At 46.6% G+C, this 24944-nt stretch overlaps 1 gene segment (V, D, J or C); it reads left to right on the plus strand.

Annotated features, from left to right (window-relative positions):
* The window catches only part of LOC130884944 (T-cell receptor alpha chain constant-like), a 265603-nt gene extending 242232 nt beyond the window's left edge, over positions 1-23371 (plus strand). The window contains 4 exon segments of the C gene segment in view: positions 19789-20043; positions 21421-21465; positions 22254-22361; positions 22882-23371. Of these exon segments, the coding sequence occupies positions 19789-20043; positions 21421-21465; positions 22254-22360 (407 nt within the window).
* The last annotated feature ends 1573 nt before the right edge of the window (positions 23372-24944 follow it).

The raw sequence follows: 24944 nt of genomic DNA on the forward strand, positions 1-24944 counted from the left end.
GAAGGCTTAATCCCAAAGGCAAAATCAAAAGCAGTAGATGAAAATGTATCCCAGCATTCCCTAAAAGCTTCTGAACAGGTGGAGCCGCTGTGCGCAGGCTACTCTGTGAAGTCTGGAGATATCCCTGCGAGATCTTCACCCTGGGTCCTCAGAGCCAATGCACAGGGCATTGTGGAAGGGATTTCTGTGACAGTTTAGATGTTGGACTAGATCATCTCTGACATTCTGTCAACTCTAAAAGCTGAGATCCCCGTGACTCTTGCATGGAAGCAAAAAGGGTGAGCTAAACCTGTTCCTTCTATTCTTAATATTTCGATAGCCAAGAAATGGGCCATCAAACTGATCACAAGTTGAAGCCTACAGAGATTTTTGCACTTAAAAGACAATGAAGTATGATTTCTCAGTGCAGTAAATGGGGAAAGAAGAGGTACCAGAGATGAAAAAGAAAGAGAGAAAAGGAATACCTCGAAGGAAGACCAGAGGTTGAATGAGGGCAGAGGAGGTGATTTTGCAGAGGACAGATCTGATCTGCCAAAGTTTTCACAAGTTCAGCTTTGGAATAGGATCCAAGCATAATGTCAGTCCTAGTAACTGAGCAGCCTTTAGACTGGGGAATAGGACCAGGAGATGAAGGTCCTTCCAATTTAAACACTCTCAAAAGGCTGTGTAATTGCTTCCTGACAGGCGAGGACTCTGAAGGCAGAAAGACCATTGTTACCACAGATCATTTGTCCCTTAGGATGCAGCCCTGAGACTGACTGTCTGCCTTAGGCTGCTGGCTGCACAGGAAAAAAAAGTTTGGTGGTGCTTAGAAGGGATGGAAACCAGGGAGAAAGGATGGGGAACACTGGGATCAGGTTTGTGTAAAGGGGGCTAGCACTGTGTAGACCGAGGTTCAACCTTGGGGAAGCTGTATTTCGGAATCGGGACTCGGCTGACTGTCATGCCTGGTGAGTAGGCTCATCTCTACTCCAGGGACACATTACTGTGGAGAAGCTTTAAATGGGGATAAGTGAATCCCATTATTCTCAAAAAAAACAACACAAAACAGAAAACAAGGAAATAGGAGCTGAAGGAGTATTTCTTCTTATCACCACCTCCCAGGCAGTCTGGTATGATAAGCAGAGAGAAGGGCCAAGACAGCTTAAATAAAGTCCCTGTTAGGAGCCCATGAGAGGAAAGTGGGGGTTCCTACCAAAGGGAAGTGGGAGAGCAGTTGTACTAGAAAGAGTGGAAGCAACCCCGAACATGCTCTGGACCATGACCAACATTTGAAGAAGGCTGAAGCCCACAGCCAGAGCAGGCAAGTGGAGAGCAGTTGTACAAGATTGGCTTTTCCTGGGTCCCGTGGTTCTGGGTCGTCTCCCTGTGAGAGGCCCCATTGCCTACTGTTGGTGGAGAATGACCTCTGTGTGTCCTTCTGTACATTCCCCAAGATGCTTGCTTACCACTTACTCTATATCTAAACTTTAAGGAAGTAAATCTGAGTCACAGTGCACATCAGGCCTGGGACTAAAGTCTCCCTCTTCCTTGGACACCAGATGAAATGGAGACACTCAGTTAGGAAATGCATTGTCCAGCACATTTCCATTCTAGGTGAATAACAGCCTGACTCTGAAGATTCCCGAGTTCCTGGTTCCTTTGTGTGTGAAACACGGTCAAACAGGCTCCTGGATGAGGTTATGATTCACACCTGTTACCTCTGAATGTCGAGGTCTGAGTGGCCAAAGCTGAGAAATAATCAAATAAGTAAACAGGTCAGGCTTATACGTGTGCTCACGTACAGCCATCCCATCTCTAAATCAGGTTTACCCCGAACGCTGAAAGCCCTCCATATTTTCAAGCGTAGGGAATGTCCTCTGCCAGGTGTCTGCTGAGTGTGATTTCCTTGGTCCCTGTGTTTTTGCTGGGCCTCAGATCACTGTGTGACTACAGCGCAGGGAACAGGCTAACGTTTGGCAAAGGAACCAGGGTGCTAGTCAAGCCAGGTGAGTGCTTGGGCCTGAACCACAGCTCTGTTCCCAAACTTGAAAGGGGAGCCCGGCCAGCAGTTTTTAAGGGAAGTATTATAGTTTGGCTCAAATTAATCTGTATTAAACTTGGCTTTAAAATGTTCAGTATTTCTCTTACATAGTGTGTATAAATGGATGGGTGAATTCAGTGCAGATAAAGGATATTGCTATCTTGGTGCATCCTGCGACAGATTTCCTAAAATAAGCCTGTTTACTGCCCCAAGAAGCAGAGAAAGGCAGGAAAAGTGATTCTTTCTGTTCAGAGTGGTTCTGTGACTCCAATACTTTGACAATGACAGGGCAAGGGCCCACATTTTCTAAGGTTCAATATCTTGCTGTCTGTAGCCTCTATAGCTGTCACTCTGGCTGATCTTCTTCATCTGTCATTTTCCCAATTATCGTAACTGAAATATGGGTAACCCTTATCTTCTGCCTCACAGAACATGTGTAAAGATTACAAAGACAGTTTGCTTTGAGAAGGAGTGAGGCTAGACGGGGCTCCGTTTTATTTATTTTCTTGGGGAAAGGGGACTTTTTATTAGATTGGAAGGAGGAATAAGACAGAAATGGTACTTGAAAGGCAAGATACTAGGATCAATATATGAACAGGCACAACATAATTATTAAGCACAATTATTAGAAGCCAAACAATAGCAAACATCTTCTGATAGCCGTACTCCCATGAGGTCTGTGGAGATCTCTAAGCCTTGGTTCATGTGTAACATGGACTTCACCGTTCCAGCTCTCCCTGCCCTGGAGGACACCACGACTGAGCTAATGTTTGGGAAATGTCCTTGGAGTGCATGGTTAGACAAGCGATTCGTGACTTCTAAGTTATATTTTTATGCGAAATTCTAATCTGAGGGTAAGTTTTAGAGTGAGCAAGTTTGATGGACTTTGGCTATGGCTGAGAAAGGCTTGAATCTGGAAATCAGGTGAGCCTCTGCAGTTATGAGGAGAAATCATAAGAATTAGGCCTTCTCTGGAGATCTTTACAACCTACAATCTGTTTGTAAAGAACTATGCAGTTGGGAGAGTGAACTAAGAGATTCCTGGGGTCTCCTTCCATCTGAACAAGCATGGGAGTTTATTATTTTTCCTGAATTTAACAAATACGTGCTTAGTGTAGGGTTCTAGCTCAGCCAAGCAGAGGAACCCTGGGGGAATTTGTGCTCAGGCACTCTTTGGTTTTCGTGGTGGAGGAGATCACTGTGGCCTCTTCAAGTGGCCAGAAGCTGATTTTTGGAAGGGGGACCATGCTCAAGGTGTATCTTAGTAAGTATTTCTGTGGATTCTGAGTTGGATTCATTGTTGAGACAAGTGGCAAGCTTTCTGGACGTGTAAGAAGGCTATCAAACGTCTCCATTCTTCCGTGTTTCACAAGAAAGAAGGCGCTCTCTGTGCCTTTCCCATATGACTAGAAAAGCGGGCGGTAGTTTACGTCGTTACAACCATAATAGAGAAGCAGAATTTACATCGTTACAACCATAATAGAGAAGCAGAAGGAAGATACTTCCTATGCCCAGCAGCCAACCAAATCCCAATCAGAGGAAAAAGACCACTCTGAAATGCCACCTTCTCTTCCACTTGGCATCATCTGATGGCTGTAATGTCCTAAACAGCCAAAGCCACATCTCCCAGTTGCCGAGTTGCCCAGATGCCCTTTATCCTGTTACCCAACCTGATTTTATGCATGCTGTTTGATCACCTGACCTCATAAATCTATATATTTTTGTTTATTGTTCCTCCACCCCTAGATGTTTCTGTCGCAGGGGATAGTAAATGGTTTCCAGTGTTTCCTCAGAGTCTAGGAACCCCCAAACTGCCTTTCATTCTCAAAAAATTATAGTTTTGTTGCTGTGTGTACAGACACCAACAACTCAAGGTCCTGGCCAACATCAAGGCCAGCAGAAGATTCTGTTGTGTACAATTGTATGCTTGGTGAGTCTGAGAGAGCGAGCAAAGGAGGGATGTGCAGAGCCTCATTTCGCTGTGCCCACCAGGCAGGCAGAACATTGACATTTGGAAAGGGAGCCGTGGTGTCAGTCAGTTCCAGTAAGTACCTGACAGCTGTTGATTGTAATGCCTGTATTTATATATTGCCTGCTTATCATCTAAGTAAAGTAGAATTTGGGTTTAACGAGGAAAGCAACAATGTATTATTAAGAGATGCAGTCCCATGTCTAACTATATGTTCATAATTATTTTAATAGCTTAAAATGATAAAAGAGAAATTACTAGAGGGATATATGTGATTTGCCAAACATTGGTGAAAATGAAAGTAAACACAGGTGTTGGTTCCTAGGTTACAGTTGGGATCAGAAGTGACAGCCTTTGACTCAAAAAAAAACTACTTAGTGAAATTTTACAAATCTTTTTAAAAGCAGTGTGTTTCAGAATTGGCTGGAGAATTGTCAGCCAGTATTATCTCGGGCTTTCTGCTACATCCATGGTACCACTGTTATTGAGCCCTGAAAAGAGGCTTTCATGGGCTTAAATCCATGGCTTAGCATTTATTCCAGTAATCAAAAGGGGGAATCCCCAGCAGAGCTCCCATGAGGGAGGAGAGCCGTATGCTGATCATATTAATCCATGACCGAAGCAAATTGGGCGTCTTTGACAGACAGCGCAGGAACACGATCTACAACATATTCATATTGGGGATTGGGACAAGACATCACTCAAGAGAGGCTTAACATGGTGGCTGAGGCCCTCTGAACCTGCTACACTATTTGGGAGGCACAAGTGCCAAAGAATTAATAGTTCATGCAGACAAATGCATTCTTGTGTAGGAAAACTATTAAAATAAGGGCACTGAACTGCTGTGAATGAAATAAGCCATGAAGGTTCCCTAGAAGTAATAGCTCACAGAGCTGATCCTAAAGAAAGGGCAGCTTAGCCCAACACAGCCAGGTGCTCCAAACCCGGTTTGACTAGTGCACTGGACCAGTTCTACCTGTGAGAAGAAAGCATTTAATAATACCTCGTGAGTATTATGAAGATAAGTTAATGCATGTGGAAATGTTTCATAGATTCTGAAGTGCTGTCCACATATAAAGTAAGTGTCTATAGAACAAAAAAAAATTAAAAGCTGGGTCAGACATGGAAGTGTTTTAGGATAAAGAGGCTATACATGTTCTTGGTGAAGGGGCTGTTTCGTGTGGCTCTGTCGCCATGGACACTGGTGAAAAACGCTCTCTCTCTCGTGGGGGTGGAGTGAGTTGAGAGCAACTGGTTGCAAATGGCAAGGGAGAGGAACCATTTTGTAAAGACCTCTCTGACAGTGTGACTTCTGGGACTTACCAGAGTTTTGGAACTGGGACAAAACTCCGAGTCATCCCAAGTGAGTCCAGTGTCTGCATCATTCTCCCACGGGTTGTCTCTGAGATGGTGGCATTTGGAGCACATGATGGAATCAATAGACCTTCTCTTTCTGGGTCATTTTCGGGAGATTTGAGCAAAGGCATTTATAGGATCCCTCATCCGTCTCCTAGCATTTATTAGTGTTGTTCCGCTCACGTTCTTTTCTAATAGGAAAGAAAGCTCAGACGTTGCCTGTGGGGCCAAATGTTGAAGGGCAGAGTCTCAAAGCTAAAGTAGCGAAACTGGTGTTTGTCTTTAACAAGTGTGAACATCGTGTTTTATAATGAGGGGGTCACTTGACTTTGAAGGCAGAGAGCACTTGAGTAAGCCCCTAGCTTGCAGGATGAGTTGACTGCATGGGGGAACCTTTAATTACAGCGATCTGGACACAGCTTCATGAAGCTGCCAACTGATTGTCATTAAAGTTAGGGAGGTACTGTGGCAAGAATCTGAAAATAACTCTTGTGGCCATGAGAGAAGGGTTAGATACATCTGTTGGTTATATGGAATTGGAAATTGGGAGTTTGGGGCAATAGATCCAGAGACGTGGGAAGAAAGCAACTTCATTGTTAAACCTGGTACCACAAATGGCCCAGGTTTGAGTTAATGACCTGTGCACTTGGTTGGAATATAAAAGAAAGCTAAGGGACAGCCTGTTTGTAGAGGGAAAGCTACAGCCCTAAGTCTGGTGTGTGTGCTCATGGGTGTTTTTGACTGACTAAGAAGCACTGTGGGAATACTGGCAACTATAAATTGACCTTTGGGAGTGGAACTAGGTTGCTGGTCAGCCCTGGTAAGTGGAGTAAGCAAAGAATAATGGGATGGCTGAGGGGAAAAAGCCTTTATGTCCCAAGGAATGGCTCTGTAATAAAGGACAAACTAAGGGGGGGGTGATTGAGTCACTGCTATTAGAGTCCCAATGGTTCTAGCCAAAAAATGGAGAGGGGGAGGGAAGAAGGGATGGAAGGAGAGAGAAAGAGAGAGAGAGTAATCCCACACTAGGAAACTAGGAATGATGAGGAAAGTCTTCTGAAATTTGTGAGTCCTCTGCTAAAATATCTTATAGATGCAAACATTTGAATGTTTATTGGTAGTGGGGTAGTCTAGCCTGCTTAGCCTGAGCTCTACTGCTCCTCAGTTATAAAAATGATAATAATGTTCAAGGTCACCGTCCTAGCGAGGTGGTGTGACGTATATAGATGACTAAGCCTCTGGGAATATCCTGTGTTCTCCACGAATGATGAACTCTCTTTCTCCTTCCAAACTGTATCACGGTTGAAAAGCCCTACGCTGCAGGCCATTTTTGTGTAGGGTTTTGTCACAGTGTGAACTCAGGATATGGCAAACTCAGTTTTGGAAAGGGCACAGTGCTTCTCGTCTCTCCAGGTAAATGCTGCTCTCGTCTTCCTGTTGCGTCCCTTGGTCTGGGTTAAGGCCCCTGCTTGCTGTGTTTCATGGATGCATCGTCCTTGTTCTGTCGGTTGGCAATGTGGGAATTTAAGGCTGTACCTTCCTGGGCTTGCCATTTGAACAAGACAGTAAGAGACGAGCTATAAATGACAGCAGAGCTAAGTCACCAGGGTAGGATGGAGTACGGACTAGGACCCAGAGAACCAGGAAAAGATGGTCTCTCCAGAAACAGACTGGCTTCCTGTGAGAAGCCTGGACTGTGTGTTCTTTCCCTCAGACGTCCCTCACAGTCCTCTCACCTTCTGCATCACCACCTTAGCTGTGCAGTCTTAGTCTTAACACAGAGATACAGAAACTCATCACTAAGCACATCCACTGCTAATGTGGGAGATCGTGAGAGCAAAGGTTCTTCCATCCCTTGCAGTATCTAACATGGTTCTTTTACAAATTTGATAAATATTTGTTTAACTGAAATTGAGTACCCAGAGACATCAGAATTTCCAGGCCAAAGGGAAGGGGGATGGGAATGAACCAAACAGCACAGAGCATCCCCGAATGTAGAGAAAAGGGACACATTAGACCAAGAATCAAAAAGATGCATGCTTTCTTCTCTGCTGCCAATCAGAAATGTAACTCACAGCAGCCTTCTTGTCTGGAGATACCACTCCCCCACCCCACTCTGTCTCTTCCTTAAATTGGTATTGGGACTCCACTCAAATAGCCTTTTTTGCCCCTCTCCACTAGGCCTCTAGGAATGTGCTCCATTTGAGACTGTGAACTTGTTCTTCCTATGAAGAAGTCACACGGTTCTGTTAAACTCAAGTGTTTCCCAAGTCGTTAGGGTGAGGAGAGAGGTGACATGGGAGACTGTTTACCGTGAGGCCTCAGACACTGTGGGAGCTGGAAAGGAGCAAACGCGCTCACCTTTGGAAGGGGAACTCAGCTAAGAGTGGACCCGTGTAAGTGTGGGGTGCTGTACTAACTACAGTGAGCAGACACAAGATGGGATTTTGTCGTTGTATCTTATTTTTATATGAAGTATTAAGATTGCAATCTCGATATAGTGTTTAAGTCTGACTTGAGCATATTTTCTCTGAGGTGGAATTTAGCATTACTTTAAGAATTGAGGCTGACAGAAGCTCTGCCTAACATTAGAATTTTAACCTGAGAATTTTGCTAAGTGGAGTTTTGAATGGACAGAGGCAGCCAGAACAGGAAATCACACGGCCGCTATCCAATAGACCTTTCAGGCTTCCACTACCATTGAGGATGTTTAAGGTGCTTTCGCCTATGCCCCAAATAAGCTAAGCTAAATTCATTCCAGAGACTAAGTGCCCACTTACACAAACCAATGTCCCCAGAGAGTTTGGATTCTAGTTTCAGACAAGAAGCTAAATTTGATTTGGCATCAACTTTCTGTGTGATATTGAACAAATCATCATCCTTTGTGAGCCTCAGACTCTCCCAGGAGATGAGGGGTGCAGGCATCTGTGGTCCAGCGGTTCCCCACTTTGTGACCCTAGAGCTCATGCAATTCAAGAATGTGGATTTGGGGATGTTTCAGAGACAAATTCTAATGGGGGGATATTATATAACCTTAATGAATAACCCCGCTAATCAGTATCTAGCTCAGCATATTAATAATAGTATCTGGCCCATGAGATGCTTCAGCAGGTAAAATGCTTCATATACAAGCCTGATGATGAGCGTTCAGTCCAGAGAAAACACATACACACACACATACACACACTACATCATCAGCATCATCAAGAGAAAAGAAATGATAATAACCGTCATATCAGTGCCTATGACGTGTATGACGTGTGGGCATAGCGTTAGATGAGTATTGACTGTAGAAGTCTGTAAGGTGAGGGGCAATATTCTCTGTCTTACGGGGTGGGGAAATGAGACTCACAGGGGAAGAATCCTCTACCTTACAGGGTGGGGAAATGATAATCTATCGCCCACATTCTATGGCTAGTTATCTGAGAGATGGAAATCCAAACTTGGTCAACCTGTTTGACCTCAAAGCCCTGTCCTTTCTGCTCCATGTTGTCACAGGCTCTGCCGTGATTCGCTCACAAAGGAGAGAGAATGCCAATCACAGAGAGTAGGGAAATACATGGAGTGTAGCTTTTCCATCTTGGATGTTGCCATAAGTTAAAGATTCAGGAAGTCTTGATCTAGAAGCTTCCATTCTAGAGGATTCTCTTTTCTGTAACACAGCAGAGCATAGGGCTGTTGGGATCACTTAGCCCAGTGGGCAGAAGGAAGAGGGAAATGGCAGACACTCCTCATGCTGACCCCTCTCCTTCCCTCGCTGTCCCTTCTATCTCCCCAGGCAGAACAGTCACCGGTTAGCTGTCTGCAAGTGCCTGGCTGCTAGTGAGTTCCAGGAAAATGCACTTTGGATGTTGCTAGATTATAGGGTTAGGGTTACGGTGTAGACCACTTAGCTCTTATTTTGGAATTCATCTAATTCAGAACTTATTTTCTTCCTAAAAAGCAGTTAAGAAGGGTTGCTTTAATCATATAATATCATAAAAATACTAATGCAAACTAGGCAGGGTCTAGAAGCTGGGACCTGGTCCTGGAACCATATGCTGTGACCACTGTTGAATGAATGACCATCTTGCAGGCTGAGTGCAAGATTCATTCACAAACAGAAAACATACAAAGCCTTTTACTAAAGACTTGCCGTGGGCTTCCCAGCTGTGTTGTGAAAGTGGCAAGGGAAGGAAATAGCCCATTTTGTCACAGGATAAATCACTGTGAGCAACACAGGCTTCAAACTTATCTTTGGGACAGGAACGAGGCTGCTGGTTGATCCAAGTGAGTTCAATGACTGACTTGACTTATATTACAGAAGGAAGGATTTCTGTTTTCACTCATTTCTTTCTTTGTCTGTTGAGGGGAAATACGGAGTTACTCCAGGCTTTGCGCGCTGTTTAAATAAGAAAATAAGCAGACAATAGTCTTACATTACATACAGTATCCATCAGTATCATACCTGGAAACAGCATATAACAAATAGGACGCGCCATTTATTTAAACAGAGAAAACTACCATAGGCCCCATCTAGGAAGGAAACTAATTGTAATGAAGCCTGCTGTATAACAAGCAGAATCTTCTATTGGGTTCTGCTGTATTTCTTTTTATCTTCCAATAGTCTTAGGAAAATGAAGGCTAAAATGACATGCCCCACACCGCTTTGAGGTATGTACACAGACCCTGGGACACTTAGTAACACACCTGAGTGTGTCCTTGGAATCCCAGGCCTGGATCCAGGTGCCACCTTGTATGGATTTATATCACAGAACCCTGGTGAGTGATGGAAACCACCGCTCAGCTTGCTTTGTTGTATTTGCAGCTGTTGTCTTGGGTGTAAGTGATCATTGTTATGACTATCTTGCTTCTGATCATAGCGACGCTGCTGACTTAGAGTACACGTTTCTGCTATATTATTCCTTTTACCCTTTAAAAGGAATCACTGTCAAGGTCCTGCAGGGGGGTGGCATTTGTTTCCGTTAAGTGATTTCTTATTTGTTCATTCAGTTCCTATCTCTCTGCTCAGAATCAACACGAACCCCACAGTGCTTTGGTGTACTTGTCTCCTTGCTATCTCTCAGAAATGCTTTCTTGGTGTTTCCTTGACTAAGCACTTAGATTTTGCAATTCAGAATATACTTAGCTTTTAACTTCTTCCCAAACTGGTCTCTCTGTCCCAATAATAATGTTCAATAAAAGCCAGTTTAACTTAGCAAATAATTATTGAGCATCACCAACAAACCAGAGACCACAGTAGGTTTAAGAACAAAGAAGAAAACTGAGATGTGATCTCTGTGTGATGGTGCAAACCTTTGATCTCAATGCCTGATAGGCTGAGGCAGGCTGAGCTCTCTGAGTTCAAGGCCAGCTTCTTCTATATAGTGAATTCCAGGCTATCCAGAGCTATACAGTGACACCATGCCTCAAAAATAAATAAAAATAAATTTTAAAAATCCCTCAGTCTATTAGTGAATTGGGGTGGAGGTGGACAGAGATAACAGTGGACAATTAAAACTCCTTGGCAGGAGACAGTCAGTTGCACCCATGGTTCTGGGGAGGGATTCAAGTCTCTTCTTCCTGAGATGTCTGACTTTCGGAGGACAAAAATGCCATCAGCAATTAATATCCTAGAGCAAGATGAGTCCAACGTGGGCCTCCCATGGCTCTTGCTCAGTCCCAGAGAGAGCACAGCAGCTCTGAGTCACACCCTGGTGTGTTCTTAGCATGTGCCCCAGTTCAGTGGGCTGGATGTGTTCTTGGTTCTATTCTCCCTAGCAAAATGAAAAACAGTTTTTGCATCTATCCACAAGAAAGCAGGACCTGCCACACAATGGTAGCAGATAAGAAAATGGCTGCCTACTCCCTCGGGTCTTTAGAAACTCTCCCACCCTCCAGGGCCACAGGGAGCAGAGTGTTTCACAGTTTTGTGAAGACTCTTTTGTCCCAAATGAGGGAAAACAGTGATGACCGTTGGTGACTATGATGAGGGAACTGGAGGTCATGAGTAACCCTGAGGGATGGCACTGCTTGCTCTCATAACAAGGGTTTCTCTGAGTCCTCATAACACCCATTGCAGGAAATACTTCAAGATCACCTGTTGCTGGGTCTCAGCTTCAGAGCTACTGTGAAGGGTGTGTATCTTCCGCAAGAGGGTAGAGCCCAAACCTGGCCATTTTTGTGAAGGCCTTTCTCAGAGTGCGCCTATGGAAACAACTGGCTAATTTGGGGGATGGGAACCCAAGTGGAGGTGATACCAAGTAAGTGAGCTAAGGGACCTCTTCCCCAAATGGTCCTCTACTGCAACCTCCCCTCCCTTTCCTACCATGGTGCTGGACAACTCCTTCTCCTGTCTCCAGGGCATGGAGAGTGTGCGCCATCCATCTGTGATATATTACTCACAAACAGGGCTCTCAGGTGGCCTAAGCTTCAAGGAGCCCTGCTTTCTCCCACCCTCTCTATCTGACAGCTCCTGTTTTCTTTATAAAGCTTCCCCCACTATTCCTTGAGGCTTGGTTTCAAACTGAACAGTGAATCAGAGAAATAGGGGCTTGAAGGGATCTTGGGGACACCTCGCTGCTGTGTGGCACAGTCTGAGGCCCAGGTCAATGCAGTCCTGTGCAAGCCCCTTCCTCTCACCATGAGCTCAGTGGAGCCACAGGATTCTTCACTGACAACTCTCCACCACAGTAGGAGATCAGCAGGGAGCCAGCAGCAGGCCAGGGCCAAAGATGGCAGGAGTGCCCAGCTCAGTTCAGACTGCAGCCTAGGCTGAAACTTCTGTGAACTCTCCTGTCTCTGAAGTAGGCAGCGTGAGCTGTTTCCTCATGTCTTCCAAAAGTTGCAACTTTCTTCCCTGCTGATGTAGGGTTGCCTAGAATCAAGGGCCTGTCTGAATCAAGGTCACTGGAAAAAAGGAAAATCAGATGGCCTTGGGTGCCTTCTCCAGGCTGGAAAGGGGACAGGATAAAAACCCAAGTCATTCAGCCAGGGTTTTTCAGGAATCAAATGCCTGAGGCTCACTTGGTGAGAAGGCTAGGAATGGAAAAATCAGAATGTGGGAAGGAAAACCAGAGCAGAGGGAAGAGGGCTCTGACTGAAGCTTAGGGGTGCTCAGCACACATTGCCTAAACTCCCTGGTTTCCCTGTCTCTGAGCACCTTCAGAAGCCCCTTGCATCTGGAAGAATAGAAATGGAATCGGACCAGACAGACTGTCTGCACCACAGACAAGGTGACTGATGGTGGTGGTCTTAGGGCATCCCTAGAAATGCTGACAAGAGAATGGTAGGTTTTCAGTGTAACTGGGTTAGGCGATGAGGAACTCTGCAGTGCCCATCCTTGGTGCCCATCCATCCCACTAGGCACCAGGACTCGGGGCTCTCTGACAAACACAGGAGTGTAGCCAGTGCTTTCCTGGCTGCCCCAGGATTGCTGCCCCAATACATCAGGACCAATGGCAAAGGGAGGTCCCAGGAGACAGGTTTCATCAGAGGCTTTCCTCACGGTGTGCCTTGGGTGGAAACTATCAACTTACTTTTGGGAGAGGGACCAGCCTCCTTGTTCATCCATGTGAGTACTGCAGAAATGAACCTTAGGGATTACTGGGAACAGACTGAGTTAGGGAAGGATGTCCTACAGTGAGAGTGGAGTGGTCTGCACTCGGTAACAGAGTCCTTTGCTTACTAGGAGTAACTGTAATGTGCCAGGTCTAATGAGGCTGTGCTGAATAATGGACACGGGTTCAGCTTCAAAGGATGAATACCTAAATTTAGAGAAGATGGTTTACTCTTGTCAGGCTTCTGAAGACCTTTTCTTCTTGACAAGCGTGGAGCCCACCCTACTGCTCCCTCTGTGTCAGAGCCACTGACCACCTCCTGTCCATTCAATGATGTCTTTTCTCCTAGTCCATAGAGTCCCAGTCAGGATGCTGAGGAATCCTGGACAAAAATGGTCTCCTTTTGCTACAAGAAGCCTCATCCCTTTCTCCATGTAAAACATGATGGGATTTATAATAATAACATATTATTATTAGCTATTGCTTACAATATACCTGGTATGCCAGTGACTGGGCTATGTCCTTCTTAGACCAGTGCATTCACCCATCCTAATGATAGATAATTGATATTAGACCCATTTTATAGATAAGGAAACAGAGTCTTAGGGTTATCAAGTTACATAAAATCACATGGCTCAAAAAAAACAGAACTAAGGTTAAATTAAATCTACTTGACTATAGGATTTATTATGAATCATACCACAGCCCAGCTGCCCATCCCACCTATACCATGTGAAGGAAGACTCCACACCTCAAAGGCCACCTGGATGTAAATTTATTCTTCTCTAAGTGAGGAGGTTTGATCCAATCTCTGTACATCCTAATCTTTGGTCATAGTCACCATGGCATTGTGACTTGGCATTTCTGGAGGCATAAGTAAAATCATATTTGTATTAGTGAGATGCAGGTACATAAAAGAAGGAAAAAGAAACATTGAGGAACTGTTCATTGGGTAATATTAACCTATAAAGAAAGAGGAAATAATATGAAAACCATGAAGTGGGCCACATAAAAGCTTTGTTCCCTGGGAGACTCTGAGGGGTCGGAGTGCAGGTATTTATACTATGCTGTGTCAGGGTGGGGGGCCAGGTAGTAGGCCAGCTCACTTTGGGGAGCGGAACAAGACTCCAAGTTTATCCAAGTAAGTGCCTGGCCTTAGGAAGTCCCTCGCTTTCTTAGATAATGAACCAGTGGTTCCTGAACTAATTTTGTGTGCTTGCTCATAAGATTTGGTTGGTTCAGATTCTAAATTTCCAGCCGTTGACTTAATGGTGTATTTTCTAAGACAGTTGTCAAGGAGAATTAACCTTTCTATCATAGGAACGACTCTTTTGTGGTTTCTAGGTCTGTGTCAGAGAAGAAATTGTGACGAAGTCTAACAGAAGATTTATTTTCACTTCTGTTACCATTTAGTTTCATGAAAGATGATGGATTTAATTTCCCAAAGATAGTGAACTTGGGGCACACTCTTAAGAAACTCCATACTCAGCTGAGAGACAAGGAGGAACATAAAGCCTACACAATGCCAAAAACAACACAAAATTTGGAAAATTAGGCCCTATGGAAGTTAAATAGACATAACAAACAAATATAACTACTAGGGTGGCATTGAAGAGAGAATATTTAGAGAGTTTACCCATGCAATAGCTATTCATTGAGCAACTCCAGCATCACAACCACTGTGCTGGATGAGAGGAAGGGAGGGAGGGAGGGAAGGAGATGAGAAAATGCAGGGTCTCTACCTCAGGATCCCAAGTTTAAACAGACAGTTTTGGCCCAGGGTTTCCCAGGTTCTAGGGAGGCACAAACGAGTTGCCATGACTACAAAGGAGGATGTAGCCAACCTCCTACCAGATTGCCTCGTGTTTGTATTCATCCTCCTGCCATGATCTCTACGAGGACAGAGTTTTGCTCTCTCATTGCTGTGCCTCAGCACAGTGCAGGGTGCAGGCATCATCAGGCAAATGACTATGAGGAGTGGGGAACGGCTCCCGGACCAACAGCATGGTTCATTGGCCTGGGGCGCTTGCTCCCTGATTCTGGGATCTGAGTTCAATCCATGGAATCCACATGGTAGAAAATGAGAGGTAACCTCTGGAAGGAGTTGTCCTTTGACTTTCACATGTGTCCTAATGGCACACACACATGCACACACACGCACACACACACGCACACACACGCACACACACACTCACACACACACACACACTCTCTCTCTCTCTCTCAGACACACACACACACACACACACAATAATTATTTTCAAAAGTACCTGCTAGAAGAGTTTGGTAAGGCTTCAATGGAAAGGAAATCGCTGTTTAAAACATGTTGGTTTGGGATTAATAAGTATTCTCCAACAGAGAAAATTGCCTGGCCTTTAAAACAGGGAGGTTATAGAGTCTACCCCGCATGGAGTACAGTGGAGCAAGCAGGAGAAATGTAGATTGCCGAAGAGGCCAGCGTGTCTTTGCTGGTGGGGGAGCTTCCCGTCTCTCCAGGGAAGGCTCCTTCTCATGTGTTTGTTTGCTTTTGTGCTTCATCAAGGACCTCGTCTTGCCAAGGTTAATCAGTCAACCTAGATTAGAAAATCCACCCTATTTCTGGAGAACCAGAGTTTAGACACAAAAGGATAAAATTGTCTTGTAATGAGGGCTCAGCACAAATAGGTGTTAGCAGGGAAGGAAGAGATGGGATAAGGATGTGATGTCTGTGTGTCCGTCTGAGGGACCACCAGGAAAAGAGGTACACTGAAGAAATGTCCCGTTGGGATTAGAATCAGCTTTGCAACGCGCAGCTCCCAGGTGTGCAGGAAATCGCGGAAGGAAGCTCAAGAATGTGTGTTCCGAAAAGACTTTTACACTGACGTTGCTCCTGCCAGGTAACCCTGTTGGGAAGACACCATCCTCTCTGTGTGTGCAGATCCCTGAGGCTGGGGCTGCTGGAAGCGCAGGAGCGGATACAGCTCAGCTGCCTAGGTGCAGTTGTAGGAAGGAAATGAAGCTGTTTCATAATGATTAGAAAGAAAGAATCAGCACCAGTGAGGCCCCTAATTGTGGCCGCAGGAGTGAATAGGAGAACAAGCGAATTCAGAGCAGAGAGAACCTAAAGGTGAAAATTAGATGAACATTTAAAATGGAATTTTAGTGTCCTACAGCTAGAGAAGGCACACTGAAATAAATGCACACACATGCACGCACGCACACACACACACACGAGATATTAATGAATAGTAACATTAACCTTAAATAATAAGCTTGAGAAGCAATGGCTTTCCCTATTGTAAGATTTCATAAACTTTAAAATGCTAATGTGCATTGCCGGTCTTCAGACTGGAATGCACCACACATTTCTATGCTTTCTGGGCTTTAGATTCCTTTTTCACCAAATTTAGGAGGACTGAGTCCCTGCGGCATCCTCACTGAGAGCCGTGCTCCTCCACACTGCTCTCAGACTTTAGGGTCTGTGCCCCTATGGCGTCAGTCCTTATCAGGGAACCCCCAGTAAGAGGCAGCGCGTCCTCCTGGCTTGCCAGCTAGGCCGTGCTCTTGTGGATGTGACAGCTGTAGTCTGTGCACCCTCAGGAATACCTGACACATCTGCTTAAGGGAGGGCCCTCCTGCACCCAGTCCTGTCACTGACCCTGCCAATGTTTGCCACGTGTCGCAGTGCAGTCTTCCCTCGAGAGTCATTTCATGCCAGGCATGGTGGCACACAGCCACAGTCTCAGCACCCGAGAAATGGAGGCAAAGGATCATGAATCCAAGGCCAGCCTTGGGCTATAGAGCCAGACCCTGTCAGAAAACAAAAAGAAATAATGTGTACTTTAAAAATCATTTTGTAATTAACCCATGGCTTCTCACATTCTTCCAAGTTGCCTGTCTTATCTCCAGTCGTGGTGTAGAGGCCAGAACGGGTACCTACCTTTCAGGAAGGCCCCACTGGTTCCAGGGTGGCTGATGGAAAGGTCTGTGAGACTGTTCCTAAGGAAAATTATCAGTGGTGAGACTTCTCTTCTGTCTTGAGGGAGACTGGTAAACTGAGGCAGGAGGCAAGTGCCCCATCCAGGCTGGTCCAGCCCAAGTTAGGGTTCTTGTAAAGCACCCTTCTACAGTGTGTTATATGGTGGCTTCACTACGCTGACCTTTGGGTCAGGGACCAGCCTGGCTGTGCGCCCATGTGAGTATGACCATAGCAAGATGATGTCCTGTTAGTGTAATCTCTAGCAAACTTGGGGTGCGCAAAACTTTATTTCTTATTTCCTCAGACTCTTGTAGTAGCCTAAAGTGTTCCCAGTTTACATATTGAAGCCTCTGAGGAAGACAACCACAGGTTTCTCTGTAAGGAGCCATTAGGAGGGGTGGGCATCCTTTCCGAAAAGCCTGCAGAGCAGTTTCCTGATGCTATCCAAGCCTGAATGGGACCCACATCTGTGTCGCTAACTCTCACTTCTGAGTTCCCAGTCATTAACTACAAGGCACAGATTTAGTGGCAAGGGTGTTTTCCATCACACAGAGCCCCTGGGGACCTACAGTGCTAATACGTTCAGACTTGGCCTTCTGTACTTGTTTTGAATTGTGATGACAGGTTAGGATCCAGAACAGCTGAACTTGTAGTTGAAAAATTGATCCAGTCTCGCTAAAGTGACCTCTGATGCCTTTCCGTGGTAAAAATGTGATTTTCTTATGAGGTAGGAATAGGAGGTCTCACCACAGGGACAGAACCCAAAGACCTCAGATTAAAGGTGATTTGTTTCTGATTTCCAGGGGGAAAGGTAAGGTGGCAGTAGATGTCTCTGGGGCCGAAAATGAAAGGGACTAAAATCTAGGAAGCTCCTTGCTGCAGCCGTATCTTCTTGACTGAAAGGGGCCAAAGCTCCGGGTCAGATCATGGCGCCCACCCAGCTCTGCTGATCCTCAGGCAGCACCGTGCTTCAGGCAGCTGTGCCGGGCCCTGATGGCTCTGGTTCAGGATCCAGCTGGAAGCCTGCATTGCCAAGGCCACCCTGGTTGTCTCAGTGAGCAGAGAGCAACACATGGGTCTGAAAACAGTCCATGCTCTGTGAAGAACTGTGGGAGTGGGATCAGGACACAGGACAGGATCAGGACACAGGACAGGATCAGGGCACACAAGATAGGATCAGGGCACACAGGACAGGATCAGGACACAGGACAGGATCAGGACACACAGGACAGGATCAGGACACAGGACAGGATCAGGACACAAGACAAGATCAGGACACAGGACAGGATCAGGACACACAGGACAGGATCAGGACACACAGGACAGGATCAGGACACACAGGACAGGATCAGGACACAGGACAGATCAGGACACACAGGACAGGATCAGGACACAGGACAGGATCAGGACACACAGGACAGGATCAGGACAGGGTCAGGACACACAGGACAGGATCAGGACACACAGGACAGGCCCCAGCCCTGCTGGAAACTCTCTAGGTGGTCTGCTGTGTTAAGTCCTTCCTTCCGGCCAGCCTCTGCTTCTTCCTCTGAAGGTGGAAGGGGTGGGGAAACTGGTCAGCGAGAGTCACATTAAAAACAAAATCTCTCAGAAAGAGTATAAGGAATTGTCTCAGCACTGAGGAAGGGTCCCTGTTTCCTGGACTAGATAGTGTGATGCGTTTGTTTGATTGTGTGTGTTCATGGTGAAACTCTGCTTCCTGGACTAGACAGCGTTCTGTGTTTGTTCGATTGTGTTTGTTCATGGTGAAATTCTGGCACATTTGCTGAGTGCTGTGTGCTTGATTAGTTTCATTTGATTTGGAGAAATACTCATTTCTCAAAAGAGCCTGGTTGGAAAGGTGGATGAAGCAACCACCTATTTTATAGGTGAAAGTTCTGAGACTTCAGTTGTCTGTTGATCTAATCAAGGTTATGGGTGGTAAATCAGAGTCAGGACTTGGATTGCGTGTTTGGTTTGTTACTCATTACATTTACCAATGAGAGAGAAATCACCTGCTGATATGATAGATTTTCCAACTTAATGTCTAAATATCACACGCCTGCATTTCCCACCAGTGTCCAGCCGACTTGAGGGAGAGCGCTCTAGAGGACCAGCTTGGTCCACTTTTTCTAAGCTTGTTTTCATCCTGCCAGAGCAAAATTATTGGCTAGAGTTACTGAGTTTGGAAGATGCTATTAAGTCAAAGAATGGCAAGAGGGTTTAGTGGCTTGATTAGTTTCATTTGATTTGGAGAAATACTCATTTCTCAAAAGAGCCTGGTTGGAAAGGTGGATGAAGCAACCACCTATTTTATAGGTGAAAGTTCTGAGACTTCAGTTGTCTGTTGATCTAATCAAGGTTATGGGTGGTAAATCAAAGAGTCAGGACTTGGATTGCGTGTTTGGTTTGTTACTCATTACATTTACCAATGAGAGAGAAATCACCTGCTGATATGATAGATTTTCCAACTTAATGTCTAAATATCACACGCCTGCATTTCCCACCAGTGTCCAGCCGACTTGAGGGAGAGCGCTCTAGAGGACCAGCTTGGTCCACTTTTTCTAAGCTTGTTTTCATCCTGCCAGAGCAAAATTATTGGCTAGAGTTACTGAGTTTGGAAGATGCTATTAAGTCAAAGAATGGCAAGAGGGTTTAGTGGCTCCGCCATTCAGATTTCCCAGTATGCCAGACAGGACCTTGTGGAGAGCAACTACCAAGAGCTTGACTTGGCCAGGACTCAGGATTTGTGCCTGTCCCTAGCCCTTCACGAACAGCTCGTTTCTAAGGTGTCACTTCTGGTCTAAAGCCTGAGAAGACCAGCTAACCCAGAGCGCTCTGTTTGTACCCGTCACTGGCATCCGAGTTCTGGCCTCTGTTAGGACACAAAAGGTTAGAAGGGAAAAAAGGATCACCATCTCACATCAGTCCTCTTGGCCCACAGATATCCAGGACCCAAAACCAGCTGTGTACCAGCTAAGAGATGCTCAGGCCAAGAACAGCACCATCTGCCTGTTCACCGACTTCAGTTCCCAAGTCAAGTCAGAGGACACGCCACCTGATGTGTTTGTCTCCAACAACACCGTGCTGGACATGCGGTCTATGGATTCCAAGAGCAATGGGGCCATTGCCTGGAGTGACCACAGTAGTTTAAACTGTAAAGACGCCTTCAGACAGAACGCCTCCTTCCCCAGCTCAGGTGAGTGTCACCCAAAGCTGTGTCGTCGCTTCAGGAGAGGCCCAGCTCAAGTCTGTGGTCTAAAAGCTGCTTTGGTCAGGTACTCATCGGTTGTCAGCAAGATCCACATCCTGTTTGACCCGTGTCCTGTCCTAGCAGGCCACAAATGTCTGGCCCTAAAGCAGACGAGAAAACAGGACACAGGGCATTGGCCCCGTATTGGCCTCAGTTGGTCTCCTTGTTTTGAATTCTCACCCACCTCCTGTCATTGCTGGAGCCACACTTGCCCTCTCTGTTCTCCCAGGCACAGTTTCCATGCCCTTCCTGCTGCACAGCTCTCTGCCCTGATTTCTATGTCTGCCTAGAGTGTGTGGGTGCAGAGTCCCAGGTGCTGGAGTGATGTAAGATGTCAGGTGTGGAGGGAGCACCCTAGGGAGCACTATTCTGATCAAGAAAGATCAGCTCTCGGCAGAGGGACATGTCCGCTATGTCAGGCTGTAATTAATAGATTCGTTAACATAGAGTTAAGGAAACAGCCACCTCAGAGAAGGCTCTGAGGAAATGCGTTTACTCTGCAATGTAAAGGATAAGACGGGACCAGCTGTGCTCGGCCAGAGAGGACTCTGTGAAAGCTGTGAAGGGGAAGGCTAAGAGCAAGGGAAAGCTGCAGGGCATGAATAGGATGATGTAAATCAGGGCCAGACCTCAAGTGGAGGCAAGAGGATCACAAGTTCAAAGTCATCTTCACCTACACAGCAAGTTCAGTTTAAGGCCAGCCTGGACTACCTGGGACCCTGTCTCCAAAAAAAACTAAATACCATAAACTGTAAGGCTGGCTGCTGTGCGGAGGGCGGACTGTAGTAGGTCCAGCAGGAGAACGGGAATGCAGGAGAGAGATGATGGAGGCTCTGCCAGGTGGTGGCGGGGACTCCAGTGGCCAACACTGCTTGGGCTTCAAGAATAGAACCATACAAAGATGGGAAAGCAATGGGGCTTCAAGGAAGGAGGCAGAGCCTCAGAGTCAATGGGACTAGATACTAACTAAGGGATGACAAAGGAAAAAAATTTGGGCACCAGAACTTTTTTGGAATACATGGAAATATATGGCCCAAGTCACTGTGAATATGTCTCGTTGCCTTTACTGGTCTCTGGACTGAAACCTGCCACGTCCAGACTATTTTGACTCTGTGGTCCATGTAACACAGCATATACTTTCACAGCCCAGATTTGTTGAAAGAATGAAAGAGTGTCCAGAAGTCGGGTGTTGCCCCCATTAGGACCTTTGTGCCATTCGGTACCCCTGGGCAGTATGTTCCCTCCCCATTCTCTTCCAAAGAATCACATAAAAGTCTGCATGCTTTAGACTCTAAGAAAATTGTTTTTTTTTTTTCCTTTTAGATGTTCCCTGTGATGCCAGGTTGATAGAGAAGAGCTTTGAAACAGGTAAGAGAAGGACCTGCCCAATTTTGCACGATGCTGGAGGAAGCCACGAGCCCATAATAACCTTTAGTGCACAGGGGAGGAGAAGGAATGAATCTGGGGATGGGAACAGCACTTCCAAACCCACTCCCAGCTGCCCATGGTCTGTCTTGAGTCCCTACAGCATGGTCAACTTCATTTTCCATTATAAGTACTTAGCAAGATGCGTCTTCAGCTTCACTAGTCCAGGGAGCCACTCCAGGCCTCTGCACCTCCTTTATTAGCTCCTCTGTAAAGACAGCCAAAGAAGCTGCTTACTGTGTGGCTGGGAAGTTGTGAGCCCCTCCAGAGCAGCCTGACTACCCATGTCACTCTGAGAGCACTGTCCCTCGACATCTTGGGAAGCTTTTCTAAAAAGGTGGTAGAACCCACACAGCCTCAGGTTTGTCTTGTCTCAGGGTCACCTCATTCTTGAGTTGTCGCTCCTGTGGTGTCACTGAGGGGCCCAGGCCAACGGGGTGTGACAGCTGCCCTGAGCACCAACCCCAGCCCCATCCCAGAGCCTACAGGGCCTCAGAGTATTATGTGGCCCAAGTCCTTTGGTGGTTGTTGCCTTGAAACACGATGCTCTCGCCCTGGAGGAATACACAAATCCCTTTGCCCTGGGGTGTGTGCAGAGGCTCAAAGAAATGGACCCGGGAGCTGAAGTCACCCACACCATCCTGACCAGCTCATGGGAAAGTCCGTAGTGCCTTGCTGTACAGACCTCTTGTGCGCATACCCTTAGCGGCTATGACTTCTTGGTTTCCCAGATATGAACCTCAACTTTCAAAACATGTCAGTGATGGGACTCCGAATCCTGCTCCTGAAAGTGGCCGGATTTAACCTGCTCATGACGCTGCGGCTGTGGTCCAGTTGAGGTGAGACAGCATCAAAGCTGGAGAAGTGGTGGAAGTGAGGGTTCAGAGTAAGACCCAGCCCTGAGAGCAAATCCCCCCATGGGAATTTGCTTTTGAATCCTAAGACTGGACTCCCAGGCAGAACTTTTCTGTCACTTCCTGTCACATGCCGAGGCTGTGATGGCCTGAAGGGAGTTTACCAGAATCCTCAGCGGGGCCCTGCCCCTCCTGAGACAGATGAGGAACAGCTCTGATCATCCTTATTTAGAAATGAAGAAAGTGAGGCCGGGTCACACCAAGGGCCACGCAGCCAATGAGTAGAAGAGAGATTCCCACTCTGATGCTGTGTACCTCGTGCTTCCCTCAGCTTGGAGCTTGAAGACGCCATATTCATTATCCCTAAGCCTGGCTAGAGTCCTCATGCTTCTACCCTGACAAGGTCCCCAGTCACTTTGCACAGCCCCAAACACAGCCATCCCCATGGCATCCCTGAGTCCTAGTCTTCAAGACAAAGCCTGACCTCTGCTCTTCCTTACTCCAGGTTTCCAGACTGAAGGAGGCTGAACTCCCAAGCTCCTTCCTCTTCATCACCCCTCCTTGTCCTCTTCAAGCGAAAAGGAGCCTGTCCACCTCCTAAAGAAGGCTCTCGGGTCTGAGCAGCTCACAACCCCATCAACTGGGTCTCCTGAATCTGTGATAGAGACCGCTGAAGAGCCGCTGCTACCCCACTTCCTCACTGCTGCCGGCCACTCAAGACAGGCAGGGGCTGCTGCTTCTCCTGGATGTGAAAACCCTTCACACACACCCCTGCTCTCCCCCATCCCCACCCCTGCAACTGCAGCTCCTTGTGAATGTTGTAAAGAGCATGTTTTTGTTTTTAGTTTTTTAAAGCAGACATAAAGAAATACACATTACTCTTTCCTCAAGGTGTAGAAAACTTAACTCCTTGTCTAGACCCTCCCTGCTCCTGTGTGTGTCTGAACTGTACTGTACATCGTTCTGCTGTGCATGGCTTCATTAAAGATGACTCAGAAGAGTAGAAACTGTGATCCCATTTGATTGGGTTTGGTGGGGACATTTTCACGCTGCTTAGCACCAGCTAAGCAGAGAAAAAACGAAGTGTGTGTGTCACGCTGCCCAACCTCTTCTCGGGATGAACTCTTAAAAATTCCACTAAGCAAGCTGTGCCAAGGGCCAGGAAGGTGTTTGAACAAGTGTGGGTCCCAGCTCATACCATGCCTTGGGGCCACTCATAACAGGTTGACAGCATGGGGGAGGGGTGTCCTGACCTATAGCTGAAATTTACCAGACAGAATGACAAGTGTCCCCAACATTGTCACCCACTGGCTCCTGCTCTCCAGGGACATTTTTTTTCTTTCATGCTCAGAGTGTCTTGTCACTGAGAAGTGTTTCACCCTATCAATCTATGGCTGGGACTTGGCCAAGGAGAGTAGATGTCCCAAACACTCACCTCTAGCATAAGTGAGAGTCCCTGGGCCTCAGAGCACCCAGCTCTCTGCCCAGCCTCTGCTGTCAGTCTTCCCCAAGGGCGGGATTCTGATGGAATACACTCCAAAGGCCAACGAACAACTGCCTGTCCAAGACCAAAAAGGAGTACTTTCTGATTCCCAGGACTGCCCCGCCACCACCCAGTCCTTCCACGGTTTGCCCGTGTGTCTACGACCATGCTAGCCAGAAATAGGCAGATCCTCCCAGCTGTAATCCAGGCCTGCTGCTTCTCATGGGGATGGGGCTACCAGCTTGAATAGGGGATGGAGGGCATGTCTCTCCCTTCTATGAGCTTCAGGGTCACCACCTATGAACGGTCGGGTGGGACTGGAGGCCACCTACAGCAAAACCCATGTCCCAGAGAAACCACAGAATCTCATTATTCTAAACTGCCTCATCGCTAGCCTACACAGAAGCCTTTCAAGATTACTAAAGGGAAAGGCCTCAGGAGACACCATCGTGACAGGGCCACCCTCACACATGGAGGAGGGGCTCTGAGGCCTCTTTCCCAAGCCCTCCTCATCTGTCTGACACGATGCCAGGGAACTACCACTGGGAATTTCTTTTAATTAAACCATTCTCTTCCCAGTATTAAATGAAAATGCCCCTGGGAAGGTTAGTAGAGCAAGCTTTTATCAACCACTAAAAACTTAGGGCAAATTAGTTTGTCTCCCTCCTCCAGGAAGCAGTAATTCACTTTGTTCTAAGAAAGAAAGAAAGAAAGAAAGAAAGAAAGAAAGAAAGAAAGAAAGAAAGAAAGAAAGATAGATCCAGGCAAAGAAAGTGTGGCGGCTGGGGAAACAGGAATGCTCCTGGAAATTGGCTATAGCTATACAGAAGCTACAGGGGACCTGGTGAGCGTGGGGTGGGCAAAAAGCCTAGAAGGCAACAGAGCAGCCAAAGACAGACCCCTCCTCTAGACTTGAAAGAGGCCCAGGCCTCTACTGGACCACACTAGCCCAGGGCCATCAGACAGCAACATCCAGAGGCCACTAGAACCCTAGGGTTACCTGAGAACCATGGTGAGGGGCTGTGGCAGGGGCTGAAGATCCACCCACACCCTTGGAGTAAGGTTTCTTCCTTCTAGGCCCAATC

The sequence above is a fragment of the Chionomys nivalis genome, chromosome 12 (genome assembly GCF_950005125.1).
Source record: "Chionomys nivalis chromosome 12, mChiNiv1.1, whole genome shotgun sequence".
Taxonomy (NCBI): domain Eukaryota; kingdom Metazoa; phylum Chordata; class Mammalia; order Rodentia; family Cricetidae; genus Chionomys; species Chionomys nivalis.